The 24,334-nt window shown below is 35.9% G+C and overlaps 3 protein-coding genes across 3 annotated transcripts; 2 read left to right on the plus strand and 1 right to left on the minus strand.

The window, feature by feature from the left end:
* Window positions 1-119: 119 nt before the first annotated feature.
* On the plus strand, window positions 120-8,607 carry LOC121755275 (structural maintenance of chromosomes protein 2-1-like). The gene is made up of 21 exons (XM_042150562.1): window positions 120-574; window positions 915-1,595; window positions 1,717-1,860; window positions 1,944-2,234; window positions 2,318-2,503; window positions 2,608-2,772; window positions 2,850-2,909; window positions 3,396-3,458; window positions 3,769-3,860; window positions 4,007-4,103; window positions 4,968-5,084; window positions 5,228-5,446; window positions 5,977-6,117; window positions 6,199-6,366; window positions 6,442-6,626; window positions 6,720-6,813; window positions 6,883-6,971; window positions 7,255-7,480; window positions 7,730-7,804; window positions 8,052-8,184; window positions 8,428-8,607. The coding sequence occupies exons 1-20, from the start codon at window positions 257-259 to the stop codon at window positions 8,169-8,171; spliced, it is 3,531 nt and encodes a 1,176-aa protein (XP_042006496.1). The 5' UTR covers window positions 120-256; the 3' UTR covers window positions 8,172-8,184; window positions 8,428-8,607.
* A 1,788-nt stretch (window positions 8,608-10,395) lies between these two features.
* Window positions 10,396-11,373, plus strand: LOC121755328 (pathogenesis-related thaumatin-like protein 3.5). Its single transcript, XM_042150646.1, has 2 exons — window positions 10,396-10,543; window positions 10,630-11,373. Exons 1-2 carry the CDS (start codon window positions 10,501-10,503, stop codon window positions 11,319-11,321), a joined length of 735 nt encoding a protein of 244 aa, XP_042006580.1. The 5' UTR covers window positions 10,396-10,500; the 3' UTR covers window positions 11,322-11,373.
* A 1,179-nt stretch (window positions 11,374-12,552) lies between these two features.
* On the minus strand, window positions 12,553-18,632 carry LOC121755279 (leishmanolysin-like peptidase). Its single transcript, XM_042150569.1, has 17 exons — window positions 18,126-18,632; window positions 17,295-17,651; window positions 17,073-17,213; window positions 16,740-16,872; window positions 16,519-16,632; window positions 16,350-16,423; window positions 16,193-16,267; window positions 15,673-15,765; window positions 15,482-15,542; window positions 14,880-15,212; window positions 14,657-14,783; window positions 14,471-14,570; window positions 14,077-14,146; window positions 13,793-13,945; window positions 13,623-13,718; window positions 13,140-13,459; window positions 12,553-13,061 (listed from the first exon to the last, which is right to left on the minus strand). The coding sequence occupies exons 1-17, from the start codon at window positions 18,213-18,215 to the stop codon at window positions 12,879-12,881; spliced, it is 2,520 nt and encodes an 839-aa protein (XP_042006503.1). The 5' UTR covers window positions 18,216-18,632; the 3' UTR covers window positions 12,553-12,878.
* Between the last annotated feature and the right edge of the window lie 5,702 nt (window positions 18,633-24,334).

Below are 24,334 nucleotides of genomic sequence, written 5' to 3' on the forward strand. Positions count from 1 at the left end.
AGGCCCAACCTAGAAGCAAAAGCCCATTAAGGAGCGGCTTTTACAAGGAGCTATTTTGCATGAAACATTTCCCGCCTCGCGGTAAACGATTTAAATTTATGTTCCCCAACACTCCCCATTTTCGGATTTCAAATTTTGAGAAGAAATCTAAAACTAAAACCCCTTAGCTCGTTTCTTCTTCTACTACTCCGAATTCCCCTAGTCTTCAGAAAATAATCTCAATTTCAATCCGTAATTCCTGCAACTCAGACAGAAAATGCACATTAAGGAAATCTGTCTTGAGGGTTTTAAATCCTACGCAACGAGAACCGTGGTTCCGGGCTTCGACCCGTATTTCAACGCTATAACAGGCCTCAACGGATCCGGCAAATCGAACATCCTCGATTCAATATGCTTTGTGCTGGGTATCACCAATTTGCAACAGGTTAGGGCTTCTAATTTGCAGGAGCTGGTGTACAAGCAGGGCCAAGCTGGAATCACCAAGGCCACTGTATCGATTGTTTTTGACAACTCTGACCATAGGCGAAGTCCTCTTGGATACGAAGATTCTCCCGAAATTACTGTAACTCGTCAGGTATATTCGGGAAATGTGTTGAATCAGGAGTTCTAGCGTTTTGATTGTAATTGCGCTTGCCTTTTGTTTCTCTAGAGTTGTCTGTGCTCTTGAGAAACAGAACGGTTGACATCAATGATGTGAATTTTGTTTTCTTTGCAATTTTGTGAATTTATACAGATAGTTACCAGTTAAACTAGCACTGTTTAGTAGTAGTTATAAATTTTGAAGCTAGCAAGCCGGGGTTCTATTTAATTTATTTTGTTGACTTGTTAAAATTGGTTATGATTTGTTTATATTATTATGACTTTATATGGCTCCGGATATTCAATTAAAGAAAGCCTGTCAATGCATAATGCAGATTGTTGTTGGTGGAAGGAACAAGTACTTGATCAATGGGCATCTGGCTCAGCCTAGTCGAGTTCAGAATCTTTTCCACTCAGTTCAGCTGAATGTAAATAATCCACACTTTCTTATAATGCAAGGCCGTATTACTAAAGTCTTGAATATGAAACCTCCTGAAACATTGTCAATGCTCGAAGAAGCTGCTGGGACCAGAATGTATGAAACAAAGAAAGAGGCTGCCCTTAAAACACTTGAGAAAAAGCAGAGCAAGGTTGATGAGATAGACAAGCTTTTGGACCATGAAATACTCCCAGCTCTGCAGAAGTTGAGAAAAGAGAGGATGCAGTACATGCAATGGGCCAATGGAAATGCTGAGTTGGATAGACTTAAGAGATATTGTATTGCTTATGAATACGTTCAAGCGGAAAAAGATAGGGATAACACTTTTCAAGGCGTTCAAGCCATAAGAAATAAGATGCTGGAGATTGATTCAACTGTTGGAAAAATGCACGAGGAAACACAGGAAATGGAGATGCAGATAACAAAGCTGAGTTCTGAAAAAGAAGCGAGCATGGGCGGGGAGCTGAAGTTATTGTCAGAAAAAGTTGATGTACTTTCAAGTGATCTGGTGAAAGAAACTTCGGCATTCCAAAGCCAAGAAGACAATCTTAATACTGAGAAAGATAACGTAGCCAAGGTGCGAGGCATTAGTTAGTATCTAATTTCTCTTGACGGGCTCATAAAGTCTATTGATCTTTTTCTTTCTACTTTATATAGTTTGTATCTCATTTGCACCTTATTTCTTCTACCATACACAGATCGAGAGGAACCTTCAAGAATCAAAACTAGCAGCTGAAGAGAAGGCTACTGCAATTAAAACTGCTGAAGATGGAGCTGCTGATCTTAGAAAAAGTTTTCAGGAGCTTTCAAAGAGTTTGGATGAGCATCAGAAAGAATTCCAAGTAAACTATTGAATCTTTTCTAGATTATTATCTAATCTATGCCATTACATTGATCTCATATTTATGCTCTTGTATTGCTGCAGGGTGTGATGGCAGGTAAGAGTAATGGAAATGATGAGAAGTGCCTTGAAGACCAACTGGTAGATGCCAAGAGAGCTGTAGGACAGTCAGAGACAGAACTGAAGCAGCTGCAAAATCAGATAAACCATGTTGAGAAAGAGCTGAAGGAGAAAAAAACTCAGTTGGCATCGACATCTGCAAAAGCTGCTGCTATAAACAATGAGCTAAATGCCAAGAGAAAAGAAGTCGGAATAGTTGAAAAGGAACTGGAATCTCTTTCCTATGATGAGACCCTTATGGAGTCACTCCAAAAGGTACTTTAACTGAATAGCATCACACAGTTATTTGATGCAAGGTATATGCATCTTTGTCTCATTTAGTTGCTGAATGCTCTTAGGATCGCATGCTTGAGTCAGAGACGGTACAGAAACTTGAAAGGAAAGCACGCGAGGTTTCTTCAAGATTAGGTAGAGTCGAATTCAATTATCGCGACCCGGAAAAGAATTTTGATAAGTCAAAGGTGAAAGGTGTGGTCGCCAAACTAATTAAAGTAAAGGATAGCTCTGCAGTGGTTGCCTTAGAGGTTTGTTATTGGATTTTTGACATGTGGCAGTTCAAATTGTCTTATTTTAAATGTTATTTTCTGATGTGATCTCAAGACTCTTAGTTGATTTGTTAAATGTTCAGGTGGCTGCTGGTGGCAAGTTGTTTAATGTTGTTGTAGACACAGAGAATACTGGAAAACAACTTCTTCAAAAGGGTGGTCTACAAAGGAGAATCACAATTATTCCTTTAAACAAGATCCAAACCCACCCTGTCTCAAAGAGAATCCAAGATGCTGCTGTTAAATTGGTAAGCCTGCAAACTGACTCTCTTATATATATCTATCAGTCGTTACGTCAACAAGCATGTAATTTTCAATTTTGCAGGTTGGCGAAGGCAATGCTGCAGTGGCACTTTCTTTGGTTGGATATGACCAAGAGCTTCAAGTAAGCTTCTAGACAGCAAATTTGATTTTTATTTTTTGATTTAAGCTGTTGGGTTATCTTCGTATGCCAACTTAGGTATTTATTCTTGCTACTTGCTAGCATACTATTAAGAATATATTATCGGCTCTTTTGTTCCCTACGATTGCCAGAAATTTGGGGCTCTGTATTCCTATCTCTGCAAACATTAGAGAGAAAATACACTCTCATTCGATGAAAATCTGCATTAAATATTATGAGTGTGTTTGACTAAGTGTATTAGAATAATATAATGTATTTTTAGAAATATAAGATGCTAGATTTTATTTTTAAAATTCAAGATTTAGTGTTTGGATGATTTAGCCTGTAAGATGTTAGTAATGGTAAAACTGTAATTTCTGTTACTAAAAAGCAAGGAGTTTTCTGAAATAAGGTAGGTTTTTCCTTTTAAAATGTGGAGTAGCAATATTTACGAGCTATACCCTTCTGAGACATATCTATGCCATGCAGAGTGCCATGGAATATGTGTTTGGATCAACATTTGTTTGCAAAACAATTGATGCTGCAAGAGAGGTATGTTTATTAGTTATGATGTTTGTAGCTTCTTTCTTTGGTTAGACATCTCCACTGTATCTTGCATGATGTAACATCTTTCAGATTGTTGGAAATGTCAAATTACTTTATAAAGATTAATTTAATTTGTAATCAAATTATTTTGCTGTCATGTGATGAGGTAATGAGATGAAATAGGAACACCAAATTATTTTGCTGTCATGTAATTTGTAATCAAATTATTTGGTGTGGCAATGCCACACCAAATGTGTCTGCTTTTCTCCACTTTCCTTTGATATTCTCATCCGTCATCTAATTGCTTGATTTATAGGTAGCCTTCACCAGAGAAATAGGAACACCAAGTGTTACACTGGAAGGCGATATTTTCCAACCAAGTGGACTTTTGACTGGTGGTAGTCGCAAGTAAGTGATTATACTACTTATGGAGTTGAAAACTCTAAAGACTAATCCATTCATGATACAATTAAGTTTCTTTTTATGGTTGTATTTTTCATATATTCTACCATCAGAGTAACGTAAATATATTGTCAAACTCATCATAATTCCAGAGGTGGAGGTGATCTGTTGAGACAGCTTCATGATTTGGCAGAAGTTGAATTGGAACTCTCTAATCATCAGAAGAGATTATCAGAAATTGAAGCCAAGGTATTTTGAACCTTCATCTCCTTATTAACTTGAAATTCTAGAGCTCCTATGTGTCTGTTCAATAGATGTGGTGCAAATGTGATATCAATCTCAATTAGAATGAGTTTCTCTTAATAAACATAAAAAGATAGTTAAAACTCGTAAATAAGAAAACCACCTTGAGGTTTAACTGAACTGCCGCGAAAGCCAATGCCTTTCTAAACCTCACATACTCACACTTTATGTTTGCCATTCATCAACCTAATCGAAATTACTGATATCATCAGAACAATTTAATGTGAAAACCAAATGTTCTTTGCATCATTGTTCCAAAATGAGCTGGGACAAATATACCCAGGTATAGTTGAAATAGTGTCATTTTTTTGCCGTAATTTACTGTATTTTATTTAAAAAATCACTTATTTTCTTAGCCCTTTTACCACAATATACTCATTTTATTCAACAAAACATCCTTTAATATTAATTTTTTTTAGTGATTAAGGATTTTTATTTTCTCTAATACAATGTTTGCCCAAATTTTATTTCCCTCAGTTTTAAAAAGCTGATTTATTTATGTTGTGGTTACCAAGTAAAATTTGAGTCATTATACTTTCTCAAACAACCTCTTTTGAGGAGTAATCAGTAATCATTCTATTAAATTTCTGAATTTTATAGTTGATGAAGCAAAGACTTGGAGAATCACATAATATCTACTCTTTGGATCCTACAGTCCTCTATTAGTAACTTCTTTGTGTCAAATCCAGTCGAAGGGGTGGGATGGAAATCCTGCAAGTCTGACCTTCGAAAATAATCTGTTATTATGAAAATATGTACATTGATTAGCTATATTTTTGTATAAATCTAATATGTATGTATCGGCATCAGATCAATGCGCTTCTTCCCCTTCAAAGAGTGTTTCAAAACCTTAACAAAAATTTGGTACTCCAGACGCATGAGCTCAGACTCTTAGAGGACAGGGCTAAACAAACTGAGCACCATCAGGTTGGCCTTTAATCTTTACCATGTATTTACAGCAGAACAACGGGATTCTTCTTGTTTTTTCCATTCCATATTTTCATGTCTGATCCCTACATGCTACATTATTATCATCCATAACATTTCATGAACCCTGTCTTGTAATATAGCTCAGCGAGTGGGTACAGAGTACTGAGGAGAAACTAGCCGAATCAAAATCAGCAATTATGGACAAGAAAGTTCTGTATGATGAATGTGTGACCAGAGTGTCATCCCTTCAGAAGTCAATCCATGACCACACTGGAAATAGGGAGAGTAGGCTTAAGGAGTTAGAGAAAAAGATCAAGGCTATTAAAACCCAGATGCAGGCAGCTTCAGAGAATCTCAGGGTATGTTCACCTCATAACTTGCATGAAAGCTACCATTCTGCTTGAGATACTCTGTAGTTTGTATAATGAAACCCATGTATTGCATTACAAATCCTCAAAAATATAGGAAATAATTTTGTCCTTGAAGTTTATTAGCTTGACAGGCCTTGGATGTCAATCTAATTCTGGCAGTATGATTAATCTCTTATGTTCTACCAAAGTACCTATCACAAAATTCTTGTAGTTTAGTAACACAATTAAATGCAATACACATTGAGCCTTCAATCCCCCCCCCCCCACTTTTTGGTATGTTTATCCTTATTCTGTAGTCAACTATATGAGTTTGTTGCACAATCATGGTAGATATCACTGTTATATGTAATACTACTATTTCCCTTTGCTCATTTATGCCCCATAAACTCTTTTTGATTGTTTCTGGCTATTTATTTGACCTGATGCTTTGAATATTCTCGAGTATTTATCACACCTTAATTCTGTTTTCAGTCAACTAAATTACATCCTGATCCTTATTTCATTGTTGAAACCACTAGCAACACGAGACTGAAATTGAGCGTCTTGTAATGGAAATGGAAGCAAATAAAAAAGAATGCTTATCATTGGAGAGCCAGTTAGAAGCTTTGAATAAGCACATTGTGGATCTTACTTCCGAACTGGATTCTCAGAGAACCAAGGTATATACTAAATCAGACATCAAGTGTTCTAGAAAAGTGCTTTTCCTAGAAGGAAATATAAGCGGTATTCTGTATTTTCAGGTTTCTTCTATTAAGAAGTCTCGTGATGAAGTCCAAGCTGAGCACAAGCTTGCCAGCAGGAAGATCAAGGAGTGTGATTCACAAATAAGTGGTATTGTCAAGAAGCAGCAGGATATCCAGCAAAAGATTAGTGAGGCCAATCTAGAGAGGAAAAGAATGGAAAATGAGGTAATTCATATACTATTTTGGTAATTGGAACAGCTTCTCAAGACAAGCTATCCTCAGTTTTCTTTCTGGCTGTAGGTCAAGCGCATGGAAATGGATCAGAAAGATTGTGCATTGAAGGTTGATAAAATGATTGAAAAGCATGCATGGATTGCATCTGAGAAGCAACTTTTTGGACGAGATGGATCAGATTACGATTTTGAGTCCCGTGATCCCCTTAAGGCTAGGGAAGACTTTGAGAAACTGCAAGCTGAGCAATCTGGGTGAGAATGGAGCAAGATATTTGATAAACATGCTGTTCAAGTGGAAGAAGAAATACTCTTAACAGTTTCCATATCTTCATTTTCTACTTGCAGTCTAGAGAAGAGGGTGAATAAGAAGGTCATGTCCATGTTCGAAAAAGCTGAAGATGAGTACAATGATTTGATATCTAAAAAGAACATAATCGAGGTCAGCACTGTGAAATGTAAAGATTTACGCCCTTGCCCTGCCTTTATTTATGCCAAATTTTTTACGTAGAATGACAAGTCAAAAATCAAAATGGTTATTGAAGAGCTTGATGAGAAGAAGAAGGAGACACTCAAAGTTACATGGAATAAAGTTAACAAGTAAGTTCCCCTTTATATAATTTACATTATCCGTAAGTTCTTGAAAGAAGAAATATAATTTCTTCAAGACGACAAAGTGCCACTTTGTTGACAAGACACTTCTCCTCAATGCAGTTGGTCAAGGATTCGAGTCACTTAGTGTGCTTTAGTGTGAGTGTGAGTGAGTTGTAACTCAAATAATATACTGGAGTATAATACTTCTAACCGGCACTTTAATTTTCTCTCATATTAACTAAACTATAACCATACTAGCTTAGTGTATAACTTGGTGCTTTTCTTCCAGAGATTTTGGTTCAATATTTTCCACTCTCTTGCCCGGCACAATGGCCAAACTGGAACCTCCTGAAGGAGGCAGTTTCCTTGATGGCTTGGAAGTTCGAGTTGCTTTTGGGAGTGTCTGGAAACAGTCCTTGTCTGAGCTCAGTGGGGGGCAACGATCTCTACTTGCACTTTCTTTAATCTTAGCTCTGCTTCTTTTTAAACCAGCTCCATTATATATACTGGATGAGGTATGCATAACTAGTATCTTCAACCAGAATTATCTCAATCAATTTGATTTTCTTTCTCTAATTACTATTCGTTCTCCCTATCTACTATTGGGGCATTGTTTAAGACTGTCCTAAACCTCTTGATTCTACATGTGTCAACCCATTCCCAGCATGATGATTCTTGAAATTTTAAGAAGTCGCGGAAGATTTTTAAACAGGTGTAAAAAGATAGAGCTCGTGATCCAACCTATCATTTCTGAAATGTTTCAGGTTGATGCAGCTCTTGATTTAAGTCACACACAGAACATTGGAAGAATGATCAAATCTCACTTTCCACACTCTCAAGTTAGAATTCCTGCTTCTATTGCGTATTTCATTTCTCCTTTTGCTTCATTCCAGCCAGAAACAGATTTAACCATCTCTGATAGTGTTTAAGGATGTTTATTCTTCATTGAATACTGTTGATCAACCTATCATTATGTTATATTCAAATCATGGCTCTTTTGATTTTTACCTTTATATTTTTAATCATGTTTTCTTCACACTTGGATCTGATGCCTTCTTTTTTTTCTTTTTGTTTCCGGTTGTGCAGTTTATTGTAGTCTCCTTGAAAGAAGGCATGTTTAACAATGCCAACGTTCTTTTCCGGACCAAATTTGTGGATGGTGTCTCTACAGTTCAGAGAACTGTGACAAAACAGCAAAACAAGTAACTGTGATTATCTGGTGAGCATTGTTATACCAGCACATGTGATTTCCCAAAGTGAATGTGCATCATCTCTTCCATCATGTTCATTATAATGTACTCAAGTTTGGTTGGATCATGACTACTGGCTGACAAAGTTGAGCCAGGTTCAACTTCTCTACATTTATAACTCAAGAACGCCGCATGCTACACATAATTATTCGTTAACGGTTTATCCCAAAGCTGCGTATCAAATGTGATATAATCTATCTTATTTCTTGCAGCTTGATAATCTATGGTTTTGTATGCGGGCAGACAAGCTGCTGGATACTGGAGGTTTTTGGGATCGTATTAGTATTTTGTGTTACCAGAATGTAACACTATACCTAATTAGAAGTCACTAATATAGGCCCTTGTAATTAAGCTGCTTCTTCTCATCTTTATATATATTGTTGTTGGGTATATTTGTGATTATTCTAGTAATTTGAACTCATCCCTTCCATCCACTTTCATTTATATTTCTGAATATTTGTGTAAAACTCAACCTGGACTTCTAATTGCAGACGAATAGAATACTCTTTATCAATGTCTACACTAAGTATTGTGATGAGAATATGATTGTTACAATGCCAACATGCTATGGAATTATTTGTTGTACTATCAAATAAAAAAATCATGGATACATAAAAAAGTCTCATATAATTAATCATAAGTATGTTGGATTATAAAAATTCTAAATTAAACATATAAAACCAAATTCTCGTGTAGACATATGAAAATGATTTTAAATCTCGAAAGTTATTCTTCTTGCATATAGTGATATAGATCCATATTTCATAAAGGTAAAAACAAAAGCTGTCACATGAAATAGTTTAACTTATGGTAGTAGTACTAGTACTTTTTAAATACCAAAGTAGTTATTCCTCTCTGTATTTGAAGTAATTACTCCATTTAACTTCTATTTTTTTACTTGGATTATTCAATTTTTTTTATCTCACGCATTATGGTCCGTGGGTTGATTTCATAGACTCATTAATATTTGGGCATATTTAATACTGTACGACTTTATATTGATTGCACTAATAAAAGGTGTTACATTTCAACCCATAAGTTAAAGTCCGTACTTTAAATCAAGCAAACGAGTAATGGAAGTATAATGTAATTAGTAATTACATGGGTAGTCTTAATCTAACTTATAATATGTGATATTTCACAATTTAAGTTGTAAGTTTAGGTTTGTGATTGGATCTGCGGCATCTTCACTGCCAAACACAAACAAACAATAAATTACACATATATACACATTTTTTTATTATTTTTTTATCCATATTTTATGCTCTGTTAAAAAAAGGTAAAGTCTTATTCTATTGACTGAACGTGTTTGGTAAACCTTTTTTTTCTTGTAAACATTTTCTTATTAACTTACCTAACTACCTCAAACTAATTACTCCTACTATTCCGGTAAAACTTTATCTTTTTCATGAAGTTCTATAGTTTCTCGAAAGGGACATGGTAAAGGCTGTTTCAAAATGTTGATTGGATCCTACTAATTATTGCAATCGGATCTTAATATCACACACTTCTTAAAATTCCGACATCTAATTATAAGAGCTACATATCCTATAAAATTCAAACGGCACTAAATATCTCTACACTATAATTTGTAATGATTGTATTATGTCCCAACTAACATGCAATATATTATCGTGGATAAAATAATTTCACACGAAAACTTACTCTTTCACGAATATAGAAATAGACACGTAATTACTTGCACTGAAAATACTACTTAGAATGCAAAAAAAAAATCTCTAAATTGAGGATAAATTATCTTAATCTTTTTTAAGGACACTTTCATTTGCATTTCCTAATTTTAGTCATGACACCATTGATAAGACAAATTAATTTTTTTAATTGCATTAAAAACACCTTTAGCAATATTTTTGGTAGTGTTTAGTTAAATATCAATTAATATAGTAGTAGCATATAAATGTTCGTTGAGCTCGATTAAGTTCGAAGTCTTTGATAAATAAAGCTCGAATTTTAATTTAATTTTCGACTCAATTGGGTTCATTTACACCAATGTAGTCTGAATGAACTCTAAAAATTTATATTACAAGCAAGATTTTGCCTCTTAACTGCCTCTCTTTCACCATGAATTCTTGATGAATACTCAAAGCAAATCTAATATTCTCACACCTGAAACTGACATCTGATCACGTACAATAGTTGTTGCTCATCTTTCAATTTTTAAAATGCTTCAAAATATTTAAATTAGCAAAATTCAAGAAAACATGAAAGAACCATATTTCCCATGTCTATAAATTGACACCATTAACTTGAAAACTTAGACAAAAATGGTGTGCATATCCCAACTTCTTCTGCAGCTCTTCTCCATAGGTGATCATATTCCATAAATTCAATATCTAAAGAGATGTTGCAATTTCAATTGTTTTAATTTAATTTCGTTATTGATTGATGATCAGGTCTGTTGAGAATGGCCTCGGCGACGATCTTTACTCTCCAAAACAGCTGCAGTTATACAATCTGGCCCGGCACACTTTCCGGCAACGGCGCCGCCGTCCTCGGCGGCGGCGGCTTGGCACTTGCCCCCGGCGACACCGTCCAGCTCCCGGCTCCGGAGGGCTGGTCAGGCCGCTTCTGGGCCCGGACCGGCTGCGACTTTGACGACGCCGGAAAAGGGCCGTGCGCCACCGGCGACTGCGGCGGCGCGATCCAGTGCTCCGGCGGAGGCGTGCCGCCGGTGTCCCTGGCGGAGTTCACGATCGGCAGCGGCGCGGCGGGGAAGGACTTCTACGACGTGAGCCTGGTGGACGGGTACAATGTGGGGATATCGGTGCAGGCCTCCGGCGGCTCCGGCGACTGCCAGTCGGCCGGGTGCGTGTCGGACTTGAACGCAAACTGCCCGAGGGAGCTGCAGGTGGTGGATGGGGGCGGCTCGGTGGTGGCCTGCCGGAGCGCGTGCGCGGCGTTCGAGACGCCCGAGTTCTGCTGCACGGGCGCCCACGCGACGTCGGCCACGTGCGGGCCGACGTCGTACTCGGACATGTTCAAGAGCGCGTGCCCGACCGCGTATAGCTACGCGTACGATGATTTGTCGAGCACGTGCACTTGCACCGCCTCTGATTATTTGATCGTGTTTTGTCCTTCAACCTGAATTTTATTTGTATTGTTAATGAATTTTTATTTTTACAATGCTACTTCTAACATGTCTACTTTATGCATTGGATTAACATAATAAAAGAAAATGGATTAATTAATAATAGTTGAACTATGAATTTTTTAATCTATACTATTATATAAACCAAATTTTTGACCCAAGATCTATATGACAATTACTCTATATATTGTAGAGAATATATAAAGATAGAAATCTCTAGTTCTCTTATAAAGAAGATCAAAAAAGATAATATTCATGTTCTAAAAAAAATTAGTTTTTCTATTGAACGATTGTAGCGAGAAATTATTCTTGCATTGGATTGGAAATGCACGTGCATACCGCTAACAGTGGATTCACTTGTTGGATTCAATCAATCGTGGAAAACAAACTGCATAACAAGTAAGTTCTCTAATTGTTGTGTTATATGCTTAATATATAATTATGTTATGAATCTAGGTCTATTTGCTATCAGTAATTTCCGCTGCATATCATTAGATGATGACATGAATTCCTAATACAAGCACGATGGTAGTCATCTGTAGTAAGTATTAATTGTTTCAACTTTTCATTGGTAGTCGGTATATGTCGGATTTGGTGAAGTGGGGTTGTTTATACTTTATACTTTCATAACTTATAATCTTACGATGCCATATAAGCTTAACTAAACACTCTAAATTTGATGGTAAGGGTAAGCCAAACAAGTAGGTTGGCTGTTATTATGTTACATTCTTTATATCTATGGTCGCTTTGTAATTACATATGTTTGGAGTCTTTTGACAGCTTCTTTTTCCAACCCCTTTTGCATGTGTATATGATCGGTTTCAGCATTTTTTAAAATAGACTAGTTAAAGAAATCTACTAAGAATCGTGCATCTCAAATATTTTAATGAGAATGCAATCATATTGCCAATGTAGTAGAAGATCTTAGGTTATATACTAAGTAATTTTCTAATTTCATGGGAAAAAAGTAGTATTTGGTTGCAATATTTTGTTCTTTATGGAGTATTAAGTTGATTTTATTAGCATATTTGTTAATGAATAAAAGAGACATGTTTTATGTATTATAGGATAAATGGCTATCACGTCATCACTAAAGATTCTTATGTGCTATACTTTACAAAAAAAAACATATTACAACCTAGAATCTAGGAAATGCACTGCCTATTTATTTTACAAAAAATAAATATTCTTGTTCACTGATTGGCATTAATTTGAGTAAAGGAAAAAAGACCAAGAATTGAAACTTACATTTAACAAAAGCCTTCAGCCAAGCAACATTTGGTCTCTCTTCTTCTCCAATTTTCTACTCAATTTTTACATCTGGACTTCCTTCTTCGAAAGCCAAAACCTAATATCAATCCCTCCCAATCTTGGATGGGAAAAGGAAAAATGAAACTCTAAACTAAAGCACCTCAATACGTGCCTGCTCTTTTTTTCTTCCTACACAGCCTATCCATATATGGCGATATTGTAGAAAAAAAATGGATAGCTCTAAAGCTTCCTACAATTTACATACTCCCTTACGGGAAGTCCTACCTCGCGGAGTTAATATAATCATAACCACGAACTCAGTTCACCCCACCCCGTGCACAAACCTTCCCCCTCTTCTTCGTTGCTAAATAGTGTCTGGTCCGAGCAATCCAGTGAGGCCCCACACGCTAAGTTGTACGATTGGCATGCAGAGTGGCATACTCGTAGCCGGTTGTCCTCATTCTGTTCGCACTTTTGAATTGATATCTAGTTCAACCAATCAAACGAATAATGAGTTTTTTTCATTTTAGGAACACATATTAAGAGGATTGTGAAGAAACTCACCCAGCAAGCTAATCGTTTGGCAGCTCCATCGCAGTCTCTGCCTCTGATATAATTTAAAAACTTACGTGGGCCACCGGGGAAAAGACGATGGTAGTTGGGCATCACGACAACTTCTTCTAGCTGTTGTAGGATGCTTAGCTCACTAGGTGCACAATGTTGCCCCGGCAAATCGTTCTCAAGGACAGATTTGCACACTGAAAGACTTGGGAGAAGCGTGGAACTGTTCTGGCATGTGTAGCCAGCATAGTCGGAGCAACGAAACTCACAGACACCGTTGTCACAGACCCCACCATGAAGACTGCATTGTTCGTCACAAGTGGCTGCAGATGGCAAACCAAATGTAGAATGAATCTTTACTCATGTAATTCAAACCATAGAACACTTTAATGAGCATACAAAGGCACCACAGTCGAGATTCTATCGCACAATTGATGAAAAAAACAAGCCGGCCTAATTGGAAAGACATCGATTTGATTGCAGTACCTGTAGAGCAGTCAATTCCAGTGTACCCGGGTTGACAATTGCAAACACCTTCCCTAAGGCAAGTGCCTCGACCCCCACAATTGTTAGGGCAAGATCCTACAAACGGACAAGGAGATGAGTAGGGAAACAGATGGGGATTGCGGTGCGAAATAAAAGTTTTGACCACTTACGCTGGCTACAATCATGACCCTCAAACCCCAAAAAGCACTGACATCTTCCGTCAATGCAATCGCCATTAAAATGACAGGAATTAGGGCATTGACCAGATACAGAGGCAGGATTTACATTGCAGAGTTCATGATATGCAGGGCAGATCAGCTCACCTAGAGCATGCACGTGAAAAAATCGATAAGTAAACATGCATCATGATGCAGCTTATAAATGAAACGAACGCATTAATTTGTGAGTGCCTGTGTGCACAGGACAGGTAACCTAGAGAAAACAATGATGTTACCATTAAAGCCAGAAAATTTAATGGGTCCACCAGCTTGAGGACATACTTTCCAAAGTCCATCCACCGCAACCTAACAAGACAGCAAAAGTGTACTCTAAGACTCAGAGTTGAAAACACACATGTATATCTGAAGTCTGAAGTTTAACAGAAGATTAAACCGAAAGATATCACAGCCTGCTGTTTTGCTCGTTTGTCGTGCCTAAATTTTAAAACCTTTTAAACAATTCAAAAGTTTTAAGCTTTTCAAATATTTAACAAATCACTAAGTCCCGAATTATGGAAAAGGGTGATTATGATCTCCATTTTCAGCTAACAAGCACTAGCTACAAAACTACACACACATATATATACTACATACATACATGTATAAGTATATTTATAGAGCAAACTGTACCTCCAATGAGTTGTTTAAACATCTGTGCTGATAACAACCATTTCCCTGGCTAGTAGACGCTCTAACGAACCCAGTACGTACTAAATTTGAGGCCATGCATCTGTTATCGAGGATATGAGAATTGTAATTATCTGACATTTATGGATTTCATAATAGACCACAAATAGTAGAATAGAAAAAACTCACCTTGAATTACTTCCCCGCACTTCACCCAACATACTGTCAGGTGCCCTAGCACTGTTAATATCCGTACATGAACCGTCAGAATATGCTACAAAATACGTGCAATAATCAGCCAATGATGATTGACCGCCTGCGAAAAATAGAAAGCACAATAAGGTCACCAAGCCAGCTAAAATGAGAAATTATGAAAAATGTTCAATTCAATGGAGGCAACAGCAGACCGCACCTTTATTAGCTTGTGAAAAGTAGCGAGCCCACTGCGGAAGATCACGGCTGTAGCTTACAATAGGACAATAGCCTTCTGCCTCCCTATTGTATGTACATCCAGAAAACTGTGTCGAGTTGCAGAGATATGCACCCTTCCAACGATTGCAGGGCAAAGTAACAAACTCAGTTCCCTGGTTGTGGCCCCAGTCAAGATGTTCTTCCATGCTGTAATTAGCCTGGTACCATCCACTGTCCTCAAGTAAAGCGAGTGTCATCTTAGAAACAACCGATCTTGTATCAACTGAGCCCGTCATAATCTCATTCATTAGAAGTCTTTTCTCCCAATGAGATCCTGTGTTTAAAATATTAATTATATACTATAAGCATCAGCCACGCTCTACCTTACATAAATGTGTGCAATCTAGGGTGAAGACTCAACACAAGCATTTGGATTTAAATTTTAGACATTACCATTCCACTGACCAAATATTTTAGGAATGGTCATACCAAATCCTAGAATGTCTGAATTATTATGTAAAATAAAATAAAAACAATTCGATGATGATATGAAAAAAAAACACATCCTGTCAGGTGTTACTGCACAATAAAATTACGACCGACCTGATGTACCGCGCCCACCACCGTCTTCAAGCTCCAATCCAGTAAAATTCTCAGAGAATGCCTGCCACCAGAATTTTTTTAAAGCTTACAAACTACACACGGAAATAAAATCAAAATAGTTCTTCTCGACATTTTCCAGCACAAGAACCATTTACAATAGAAATTTGATAAAATGGGACTGATATCTCTACCCCGTAGTGATAGCGAGAGTGCATTATAACTCGAGGAAGCACCACTCTTGTTACCATTCTTCCTAGTTTTTCATCCATGACTTGTTCTGTTACCTGCAAAGAGATTTTACATGAAATAATCATAAGGATACATCTTACAGCCATGATAGTTGTGTGAAAAAACTCCACTCGGCGGAAGTGGGGGTCAAGCAGCTGTATTTCCCCTGATAACTCAAAGAAGGGCCCCATGTTGGGAACTGCTCCATTATAAGTAGAGGGAAGCCCAAAGAACGATTGGGAAAAAACTCTAGTTTAAATAAATTAATAGTCCATCACTGAGGTCCTAAATACCAAGATCCAATTAATATTATGAAAGACTCTTAAACAAGATAAGATTCCTGAACCATCACATTCAATATGGAAAAGTGGCATTTCAATTTTACAATGTCAGACTAACAATCTCATGTACGTAAATTCATAGTGGTGGTCCAATGATAAAGTTCCTGATAACTACTACGTTGAAAATTAATTTTAGATTTACCTGGATACGCCTTCTTTTCCTCTCATCTCGAAAGTGAGCAAAGGCATGGGGATCGAATCCAAGAACATGCATAACCTACAAAAAGCGAAACATGATCAGTATATATCCAATCAAATAAGCAACCTGACTTTCTAAGTGTTTGCTTGAGTTGAGTTACCTCATGGATTAGTGTAGCTGAAAGTAATGACTCCGCTTCAGCAGTCAAGTGCCGAGGTGCAACATTCACATGCCCTACTTGCCGAAAAACAATATCAGTCACTAAACTTCCACTTTCAATGCTAGCTATATATTACAAGAATTAGCTACTTCAAATGAAACAACCATACCAGCGATAGCACGACCCCATTGATCTCGTTCACATGCAACAGCCCAAGCAAGTGTGTTTCCAGTTGTTGGTCTTGTAGTAACCAAGAGAACTAAATCTGCATTAGCTACACCTTCTGAAAAGATGGAAATTATGCATTTAATAATGCCAGAATTTTGAGTAAACCAACAGATGGAAACATTTAATAAACTGAAGTGTTATAGACTTTTGCAAGAGATAAACCTTCGACATATTCTCTAGGAAGTTGCACACCTCCGTCTTGACCGCAAGCAGAGTATCCACTCAACCGCAAATTCCCGCTCACAGGCTCAACAGAGAGCGCTCTTTTAAACCAATCTGCTGTTTGCCCAAGAGCCTGTAGAAGAATGAGGATATTATAACATGATCATATGGAATAATTAAAGGATTAAAGGATTGCAATAATCTATGTATCATGCAGCAACTCCTGAAAGGATTAGACAAGAAATTTCTTAAACAAACTCTACTTTTGCATTCTACAAACTCCATCAAGGTTACAGTTAACACCATATAGCAACAAAAGAAATAAAACAAAACCTTGCGAAGACGAAGTTTCTTGTCCTCCTCAGCTATGTCATCTAGTGTACAATTATACCAACAGTCCCCATAAATAGGAGGATCCGCTTGAGGGTTACAAGATGGTGCACCGGAGTAAGAGGCTCCAGCTGGTTCCCCCAACTGGAAAAGGAAACACAGGCGCATCATCAATACCAAATCAAAAGCGCAAACATAATTTTTCATGTTTCTGAGAATACTTGCCTTTACAATGTCCCCCACATTCCGGCAGTCTCTATCTGAAGAATGTCCAACAGCATCATAATTTAAGTAAATTCTAATGGGTTGCTTAGCTTCGGTATGCCACACTGGCAATTCAGAAACACCAAGCAGTCCACGTCCCTTTCTCTTTAGGGACTTGGAAATATCAGGCTCAACATAGACCTGAGCAGACACGGAATAAACCTTGCGTCCAGGTCTCTTCCTTTGCTCGATAATTTGATCGTGAATGCACGAATGTGATAGTATGTTATCTTTGTCTTTATCAAGTACTCTCCTTTGAGATTGGAATCCTTCGGTTGTTACAAAAGCAGCTTCCAACAGAAGCAACACCAATAATATCTGAGATCGATAGAGATAACTTAGAAGATATAAACTAATTGTGTAAAAGAACTGCTAATTCATTTAGAGAAATACAAACTCCATAAGCTTAGCAGACCTGAAGAAACAGCCCCTCAAGTAAACCCAACCAAGCCGAATCCCCCCAGCAATGTAGCATACATAAATATAAATTTTAGTAAAAAATAGGCCACTCCGAGGAATGAAAAGACAGTCACAAAAATTAGTCAATTAAGCAAACACTGAATCCTAATCACAAAAGAAAATGTCAAAGAACCCAGAAAAGGAATTTTTCCAGAAGATAAGAAATAATTAAAAAAAAAGTATATATACACCCTCCTTCCATGAACAATCATCCCTAGTTTAAAGCATAATGTTCGTCAAAGAGTAAATAACTTAAAAATTTGTGGAACCAAAAATCATCCCTTTTTTCTAGTGTCCAACATTAACTCAACAAAAATGAATTCCCATCTTTACCTTGAGGCAAATGCCAGCAAGATTCAGTTCAAATCTCGGGAGTGAAGAAACCTCTCCAGCGCATCGGTTACATCGAACCCTCAACTCCATTAAACGACGAATTCTAACATGAACAACCTCAATTGAATCAATTCTCCGCCGCTCTCCTGATCGGCTCCAACCCCTGCAAAAGCCTCGAAACCCGCCGCATTATAGGCGGTGCACAAAACCCAGAAGCTGAAAACCCTGAAACCCAGAAAATAAGGCAAACGGGGCTCAGCTTCGGAAGAACTCGGCCGAAAAAAACGATCTTTTTCTCTCTTTTGCTATGCGTGAGCTCTGTGCACTAATTTGTCCAATTCCCAGTAGCAAAATCTCGCAAATTCTTCAGTTTAGGGGAGAGAAAGGAGATAAGAGTACACTGCGCGTTCACAGTAGAGAGGAAGATATACTGAATTACTGATACGGAGATGAAGGAATTTGGCTCTGTTTTGAATGGGTAAAGTAAGACTTGGTGATGGTGGTGTGTGAATTGAATTCATGTTCACGCGCATACATATACTGTTATTAAATAAATTTGATTAGTATTATCTGTTACCATAATGGGTTAAACAAGAATCCAATTATGTTACTTTCCTTGGATTGAATTTTTTAGTGGTTGGTTGCCCTATTCTTCATCCTTCGTTTCTTTTGAGAAATTGAGAATCATAAAATTGACTTGGTATAATTCTTTTTTTTTTGATTGATTATTTCATAAATTGAAACTAAGGTATAATTTCGGAAGTAATTTGGTGTCTTATTTTCAAATTTGCACTATATTTTTTATCCGATTTTGATGCATTATACAGAAAGTAAAAAAGAATCATTAAGATATGTGGAAAGGCAACGTATGCTTTCCTATGGTCTAAAGCAACTATTCTTAATATGGAATTTATGATTTCGATATTAGTTTATAAATACAAAACTTTTATTACTCGCTTGCTCGCATGTCATTTTTTACTTGTGCAATGCCCTCATGTTGTTGGAAATATCTTTTAGTCCAAATAAATTCTACCGCAACATGATTCATCAGTTGATTGTCGAAGTTTCTACTACTAAATGTGTATAGTCAGCCAACGTTGAACTTCATAAAATTTGATTGATAGTATTATTTTTTAATCCTAAAATGGTAGATATTTTTTTAAGTTTAAACAATGTGATATACCATGTTGGTTGATGAGATTATGTACAAGGGTGGAATGGAAGGTACAGTATAAGCTAAAATCATATGCTTCGAGTCAATCATTGATGCACACCAATACTTCTGCTATTTTGGACTCAAACTAGTACCTACTATCATTTGCAATGAGTGAAATGATTGGATAGCTAGTTCCATTTCTTGATTCACACGTGTCATCCTTACGCATGGACCATGCTAATCTCCTTTTCATGACATGACTCCGAAATTTATTATCACCCAATTTATAGACTTTCAATTTCTTGACACTGACTTGTAGCATTTTAAACTTGTTCTTGGATCCAGGGCATTGATAATAAAAACCATTATCCCAACCATTCAATTTATCAAATTTTACCTTAATTCTTTTTGCAATCTCTGAAAGAGTAGTATCTGAATCATCATTACACTTTTTTCTCAATTTTAATTAGTAGAGCTAACATAAAATGTAAAAATCAATTTAGAAGATTTTGATCCACCAACTCTAAAATAACATCATAAAAATTGGTTGTCCAATCTTTTCTTCACCCTTTGCATTATCCTAATCCTCTGCAATTCGCATATTAAATCTGTAGATGTTCTATATTACTAACTGAAGTCACATTTATATTAATAAATGTATTTAACTAAGATTTAATGTTTAATTAAATAGACAATTTAATAACTGATATTTGATGCTTAGTAAATATTAATGAACTGTGACTATTTTGATTCCAGCGTTCAATACAAATAAATTAAGCTAATATTATCATAATCATTTTGCTTTCAAAGTTCATTAAGTAAATTAAATCATCATCATACGAATTCAACAATGCAATTATTTAGTAACTCATGTATTAAAATATAATGTAAGGATTTAAAAATGAATTAGGATGAGGCCTTTTTTTAGAATTCAAGTTTCATTTAGAAATATATCTAGGTTAAGATAATATATATATATATATATATATATATATATATATATATATAATCAATGTCGAACCAATTTTAAAGACCGAACTAGAGACCAAATCTGGGCCATTAGATCTAGTTTTTTGATGAGATGTGTTGTGTGTAAATTTTTCGGTCTTCATTACAAGCCCATTTTACTTCATTGTATAGGTTTATTACTTCATTCCGTACGTAATACCTTGAAACTACAACATGTTTTTACTTTCTTCCAGTAGGTTTTGAAATGATTCAACATATGTTTCATTTGAATTCATTGACCTGAGTTTTTACTTTATTTACATTAAAAAATGCAATTTATTTAAGTGCGCTTATTACTTCATTCAGAAACGTTATTACTTCTTTGGATAAGCTTTTTACTTCATTCCAGTAGGACTTCAAATGCTTCTACACATATTTCATTCCAATAATTTATTACATCATTCCATGTATTTATTAAACCATATCAGCGTTGTGGCGGTGGTGATAGATATTGTAGAGAGAAAGAACGGCACGCGACGGCGACACTGCATTTACGTACTAGAATGAATTAATAATCCTACTGGAATGAAGTAAAAACCTACTGGAATGAAGTTAAATCTTCGTAACATGTTAGTATGACTTATTTACCTTCGGATGAATTGAAATAGGCTCGTGATGAAGGCGAAAATAATTGATAAATTTGTGCCTCTCATCCATAAAAAACTAGATCTAAAAACCCTAATTTGGTATGGTTCGGTGGTTCGGTCTTTAAGAGTTGATTTGTGTATATATATTTGATATATACCATTATCCTAATTTTTTTGGTATGTGTTGGTTTTCGGTAGTACCGTGGGACTAAATTCATACAATACCGTACCGAAAATATTTAATACTCGGTTCCTTAAAGAGTCGATAAATTTTATTGGTAAATAAATAGTAGTTTTTGTGAAATTATATTTGTAAATTCGATGTATGAGTCAATTTATTCGAACCAATCCCTCATTGGTTGGTTTGTGTAGTTTTTTTTCACTTTTATAACGACATCAACTTTTTGACAATTCAATAATATTACCATCCAAAACTAATTTATGTAGGGATTTTGTAACTTTACTCAATTTGAGTAGTACCTCTAATAGCATTTCCCTTTTTTTTGAGATATTTTCTGGTAATCTAACCGGACCCACTTGCTTCTATGACAACTAGACATTGAATTTGTTAAATGTATAAAGTTTCTGGTTTGGATAAAGCTTGATCTAGCTATTATTAAGTACTCTAATTTAGTTTTATATTATTGATGGTTGAAAAGGGGTGCACGCAATTATGCAAGAATAAGAATGATTATTGACATAGCATGTTGTTATTGTAAATACACTACTACTAAATATGGCGTGAGATATTGCGAGTGATGTAAAAATTATTTAGAGATCAATGGTAATTATGTTAGAATATTCGTATGAATCATTCTTACAATATGCAAGTAATATAACGGGCTTTTAAAAAAAATTTGCTTAGCTTCTACTGTATTGAGTTTTGTTAACGTTTTTAAGAACATCTTCAACCATACTTCAAAAATGAGTTTTGGGGTAAAAATCTTCTCCAACCATACATCAAACTCAAACTCATTTTTAATGTTTTTTGTGAAACAATACCAAATATGGTGTTACTACAAAAATTTTGTGAGACAAAACCTCAAAAATAGTGTAAATTTTGAATTTAGTGTAAATAATTGGAGATGATATAAGTAGGCTGTCATGTTCTTAGCAATTTTTCAAACAAATTAGTTTAGGTATGTCAAATCAATTTTGATGTTTTTTTATCGACCCAACTGAAATTACCTTCTTAAATTCAATTATATAAAGACAAACTAATTTTATAGTAAAACCTAAGCAAACATCATTGACTGCAATTCTACGGAATCCAATCTGAGCTATCAAATAATTAATTCGAGGCATAGATTTGGACTTTGGAAGCTAGTTAGAGCAAGTAAGTAATTATTGAAGAAGAAAATTTTGAATGAAATTAAAATAATTGTTTAGGTAAGGGCAGTTGGGTTTGGTGTTTTGCTGAAGTCCAACTAGCTATATGCATATTTTTTCAAAGGGATGAGTCCAATTAATTGTTTAATTAAATAATTGCCGTTGCGAATTTTACCTAATCACGCTTTTTTAGACGCTCTTTCCCACCAACTTGGCAACTTATAATTATATTATTATATTATCAACGTTTAAAAATGTGCTAGTTTAACGACTTTGCTAAGGATACAACTCACCAATCTATTGGTATTTGTGTATTCAATGCAATTATCTATAAGACTAATAATTACCCCAGTAAAATATAATCAATGGATAGACGAATCATACGTTCACTAATTTAGATTATGCATGTGCACGTGGAAAGTAGAAACATTTCAATTATAAAAATCATATATAAGTGAGATTGCTTACTAAAAATATACTCCTACTTCTTTAATGTTGTGATAATTTAGGCCCATAAGTTTGGTCCAAAATCCACCCGAGCCCAATCCCTTTAAAAAGAGAAGTCTTTATGGGTGAAATTGAGTTTTGATTTTATCATTTAGTATTTTTTTTGTGTGTTGTTTTGATTTGATGTGATAGATTAAGTGTTGGCTTTGATTTGTCATGCAGGTAAGATTTTAGTCATGAATGAACAAACACAAAAAAGAGGACATTTTGGTAAATATACTTGAAAAAAGTAGTAGTCCTCCTCCAAGTTTGGTAGGGATGATGCCAACAGTTGGGCCTTTGCAAAGGGAAAAAAGGCCACTGGTTGGTTTGACACTTTAACAAGCTTCTTTCATTGTTTCTTCATAATTTTATGAAGAAAAAATATCTATGTTAAAGTGCTAACTATAGCCTCTCCATCCATTAATTAAGTCGTTAATTAAGAGAAAAAAACTACTATTAATTCACATCATACGACTAAGTAGTGTTTACTTAGAAATACAGTTCAAAAATTAATTCACAAAATGAATTGCCAATTAGAAATATTGGGGTAAAATAGTTGGTGGTTGATGATGCAACTGTCACCATCATACGACTAAGTAGTTGCTGAATTAGAATCACTTGTCCCCAAAAAGCCTATTCTAAAATTTTATTTTTTTGTCAACTGTGACAAAGACCAACCACAAAATTACTAACTAACTATACTAGTGTGAGAGGATCACTTAATCTAATTAGATACTGCATCAATAGTGCAGTGACAAAATTCTATTTTGGGCGACATATGGAAATTAGCTTCTCAAATTAGCAAGTTTTTTTTTAAAAGAATTTTGGATTTGTGAGAGATGCATGCGTCTCATTAATTGGAGACGTATAAGGGTTACTTGTCTTATAGGTGGATTAGCATGCAAATTGTTTTCTCTTTTTATAGCAAAGATCGATTTGCAGGCAAATTGTTCTCCCTTTTACTGTTGAAGATAAGCTTTGAACTAGCTAACAAGAATCAAGTCGTGTGTGGAGAGTTTTTTAGGAGAAAGATTATCACTCTTGTTTACCGAAAGTAAAAGAAGAATCTTATTGAAGATGATCGAGAGCTACGACTAACTCGCATACAAAGTAAAGAACTATACTACACCATTTATACTCATCAAATGCTAAGTGAATGAGTAGTTCACACTAGCTGTAACCGTTTCAAGAACTCAGCCTCTAACGGCTAGTTCCTAACTAACTTTCACTACTTGATCTTCTTGATCTTGATCCGCTGCAGCTGCTACATTCCATTGTTCCCTGCACTCTCGGTTGTTTTGTTAATCCACAAAGTCTACAAACTCCACCTTGGATGAATCATCAAACAAACTTAGAAATCCACCGGGCACAAATTCACCAAACTGCAATAATACTCAAACTTCTCTTTACTCAGGGGTTTTGTTAACATGTCTGCGGGGTTATGAGCTGTATCAATCTTCTCTACTGGGACCCTGCCACTTTCAACTTCATCTCTTATGAAATGCAGCCTAACATCTATATGTTTACTGCGTTCATGAAACATCTAATGTCTTGCTAGGTAGATTGCTCCATTGTTATCACAATGGACTGTAACTCCACCTTGTTCAATGCCAAACTCAGAGATCAGCCCCATCAACCAT

Source organism: Salvia splendens, chromosome 11, assembly GCF_004379255.2.
Source record: "Salvia splendens isolate huo1 chromosome 11, SspV2, whole genome shotgun sequence".
NCBI classification, from domain to species: domain Eukaryota; kingdom Viridiplantae; phylum Streptophyta; class Magnoliopsida; order Lamiales; family Lamiaceae; genus Salvia; species Salvia splendens.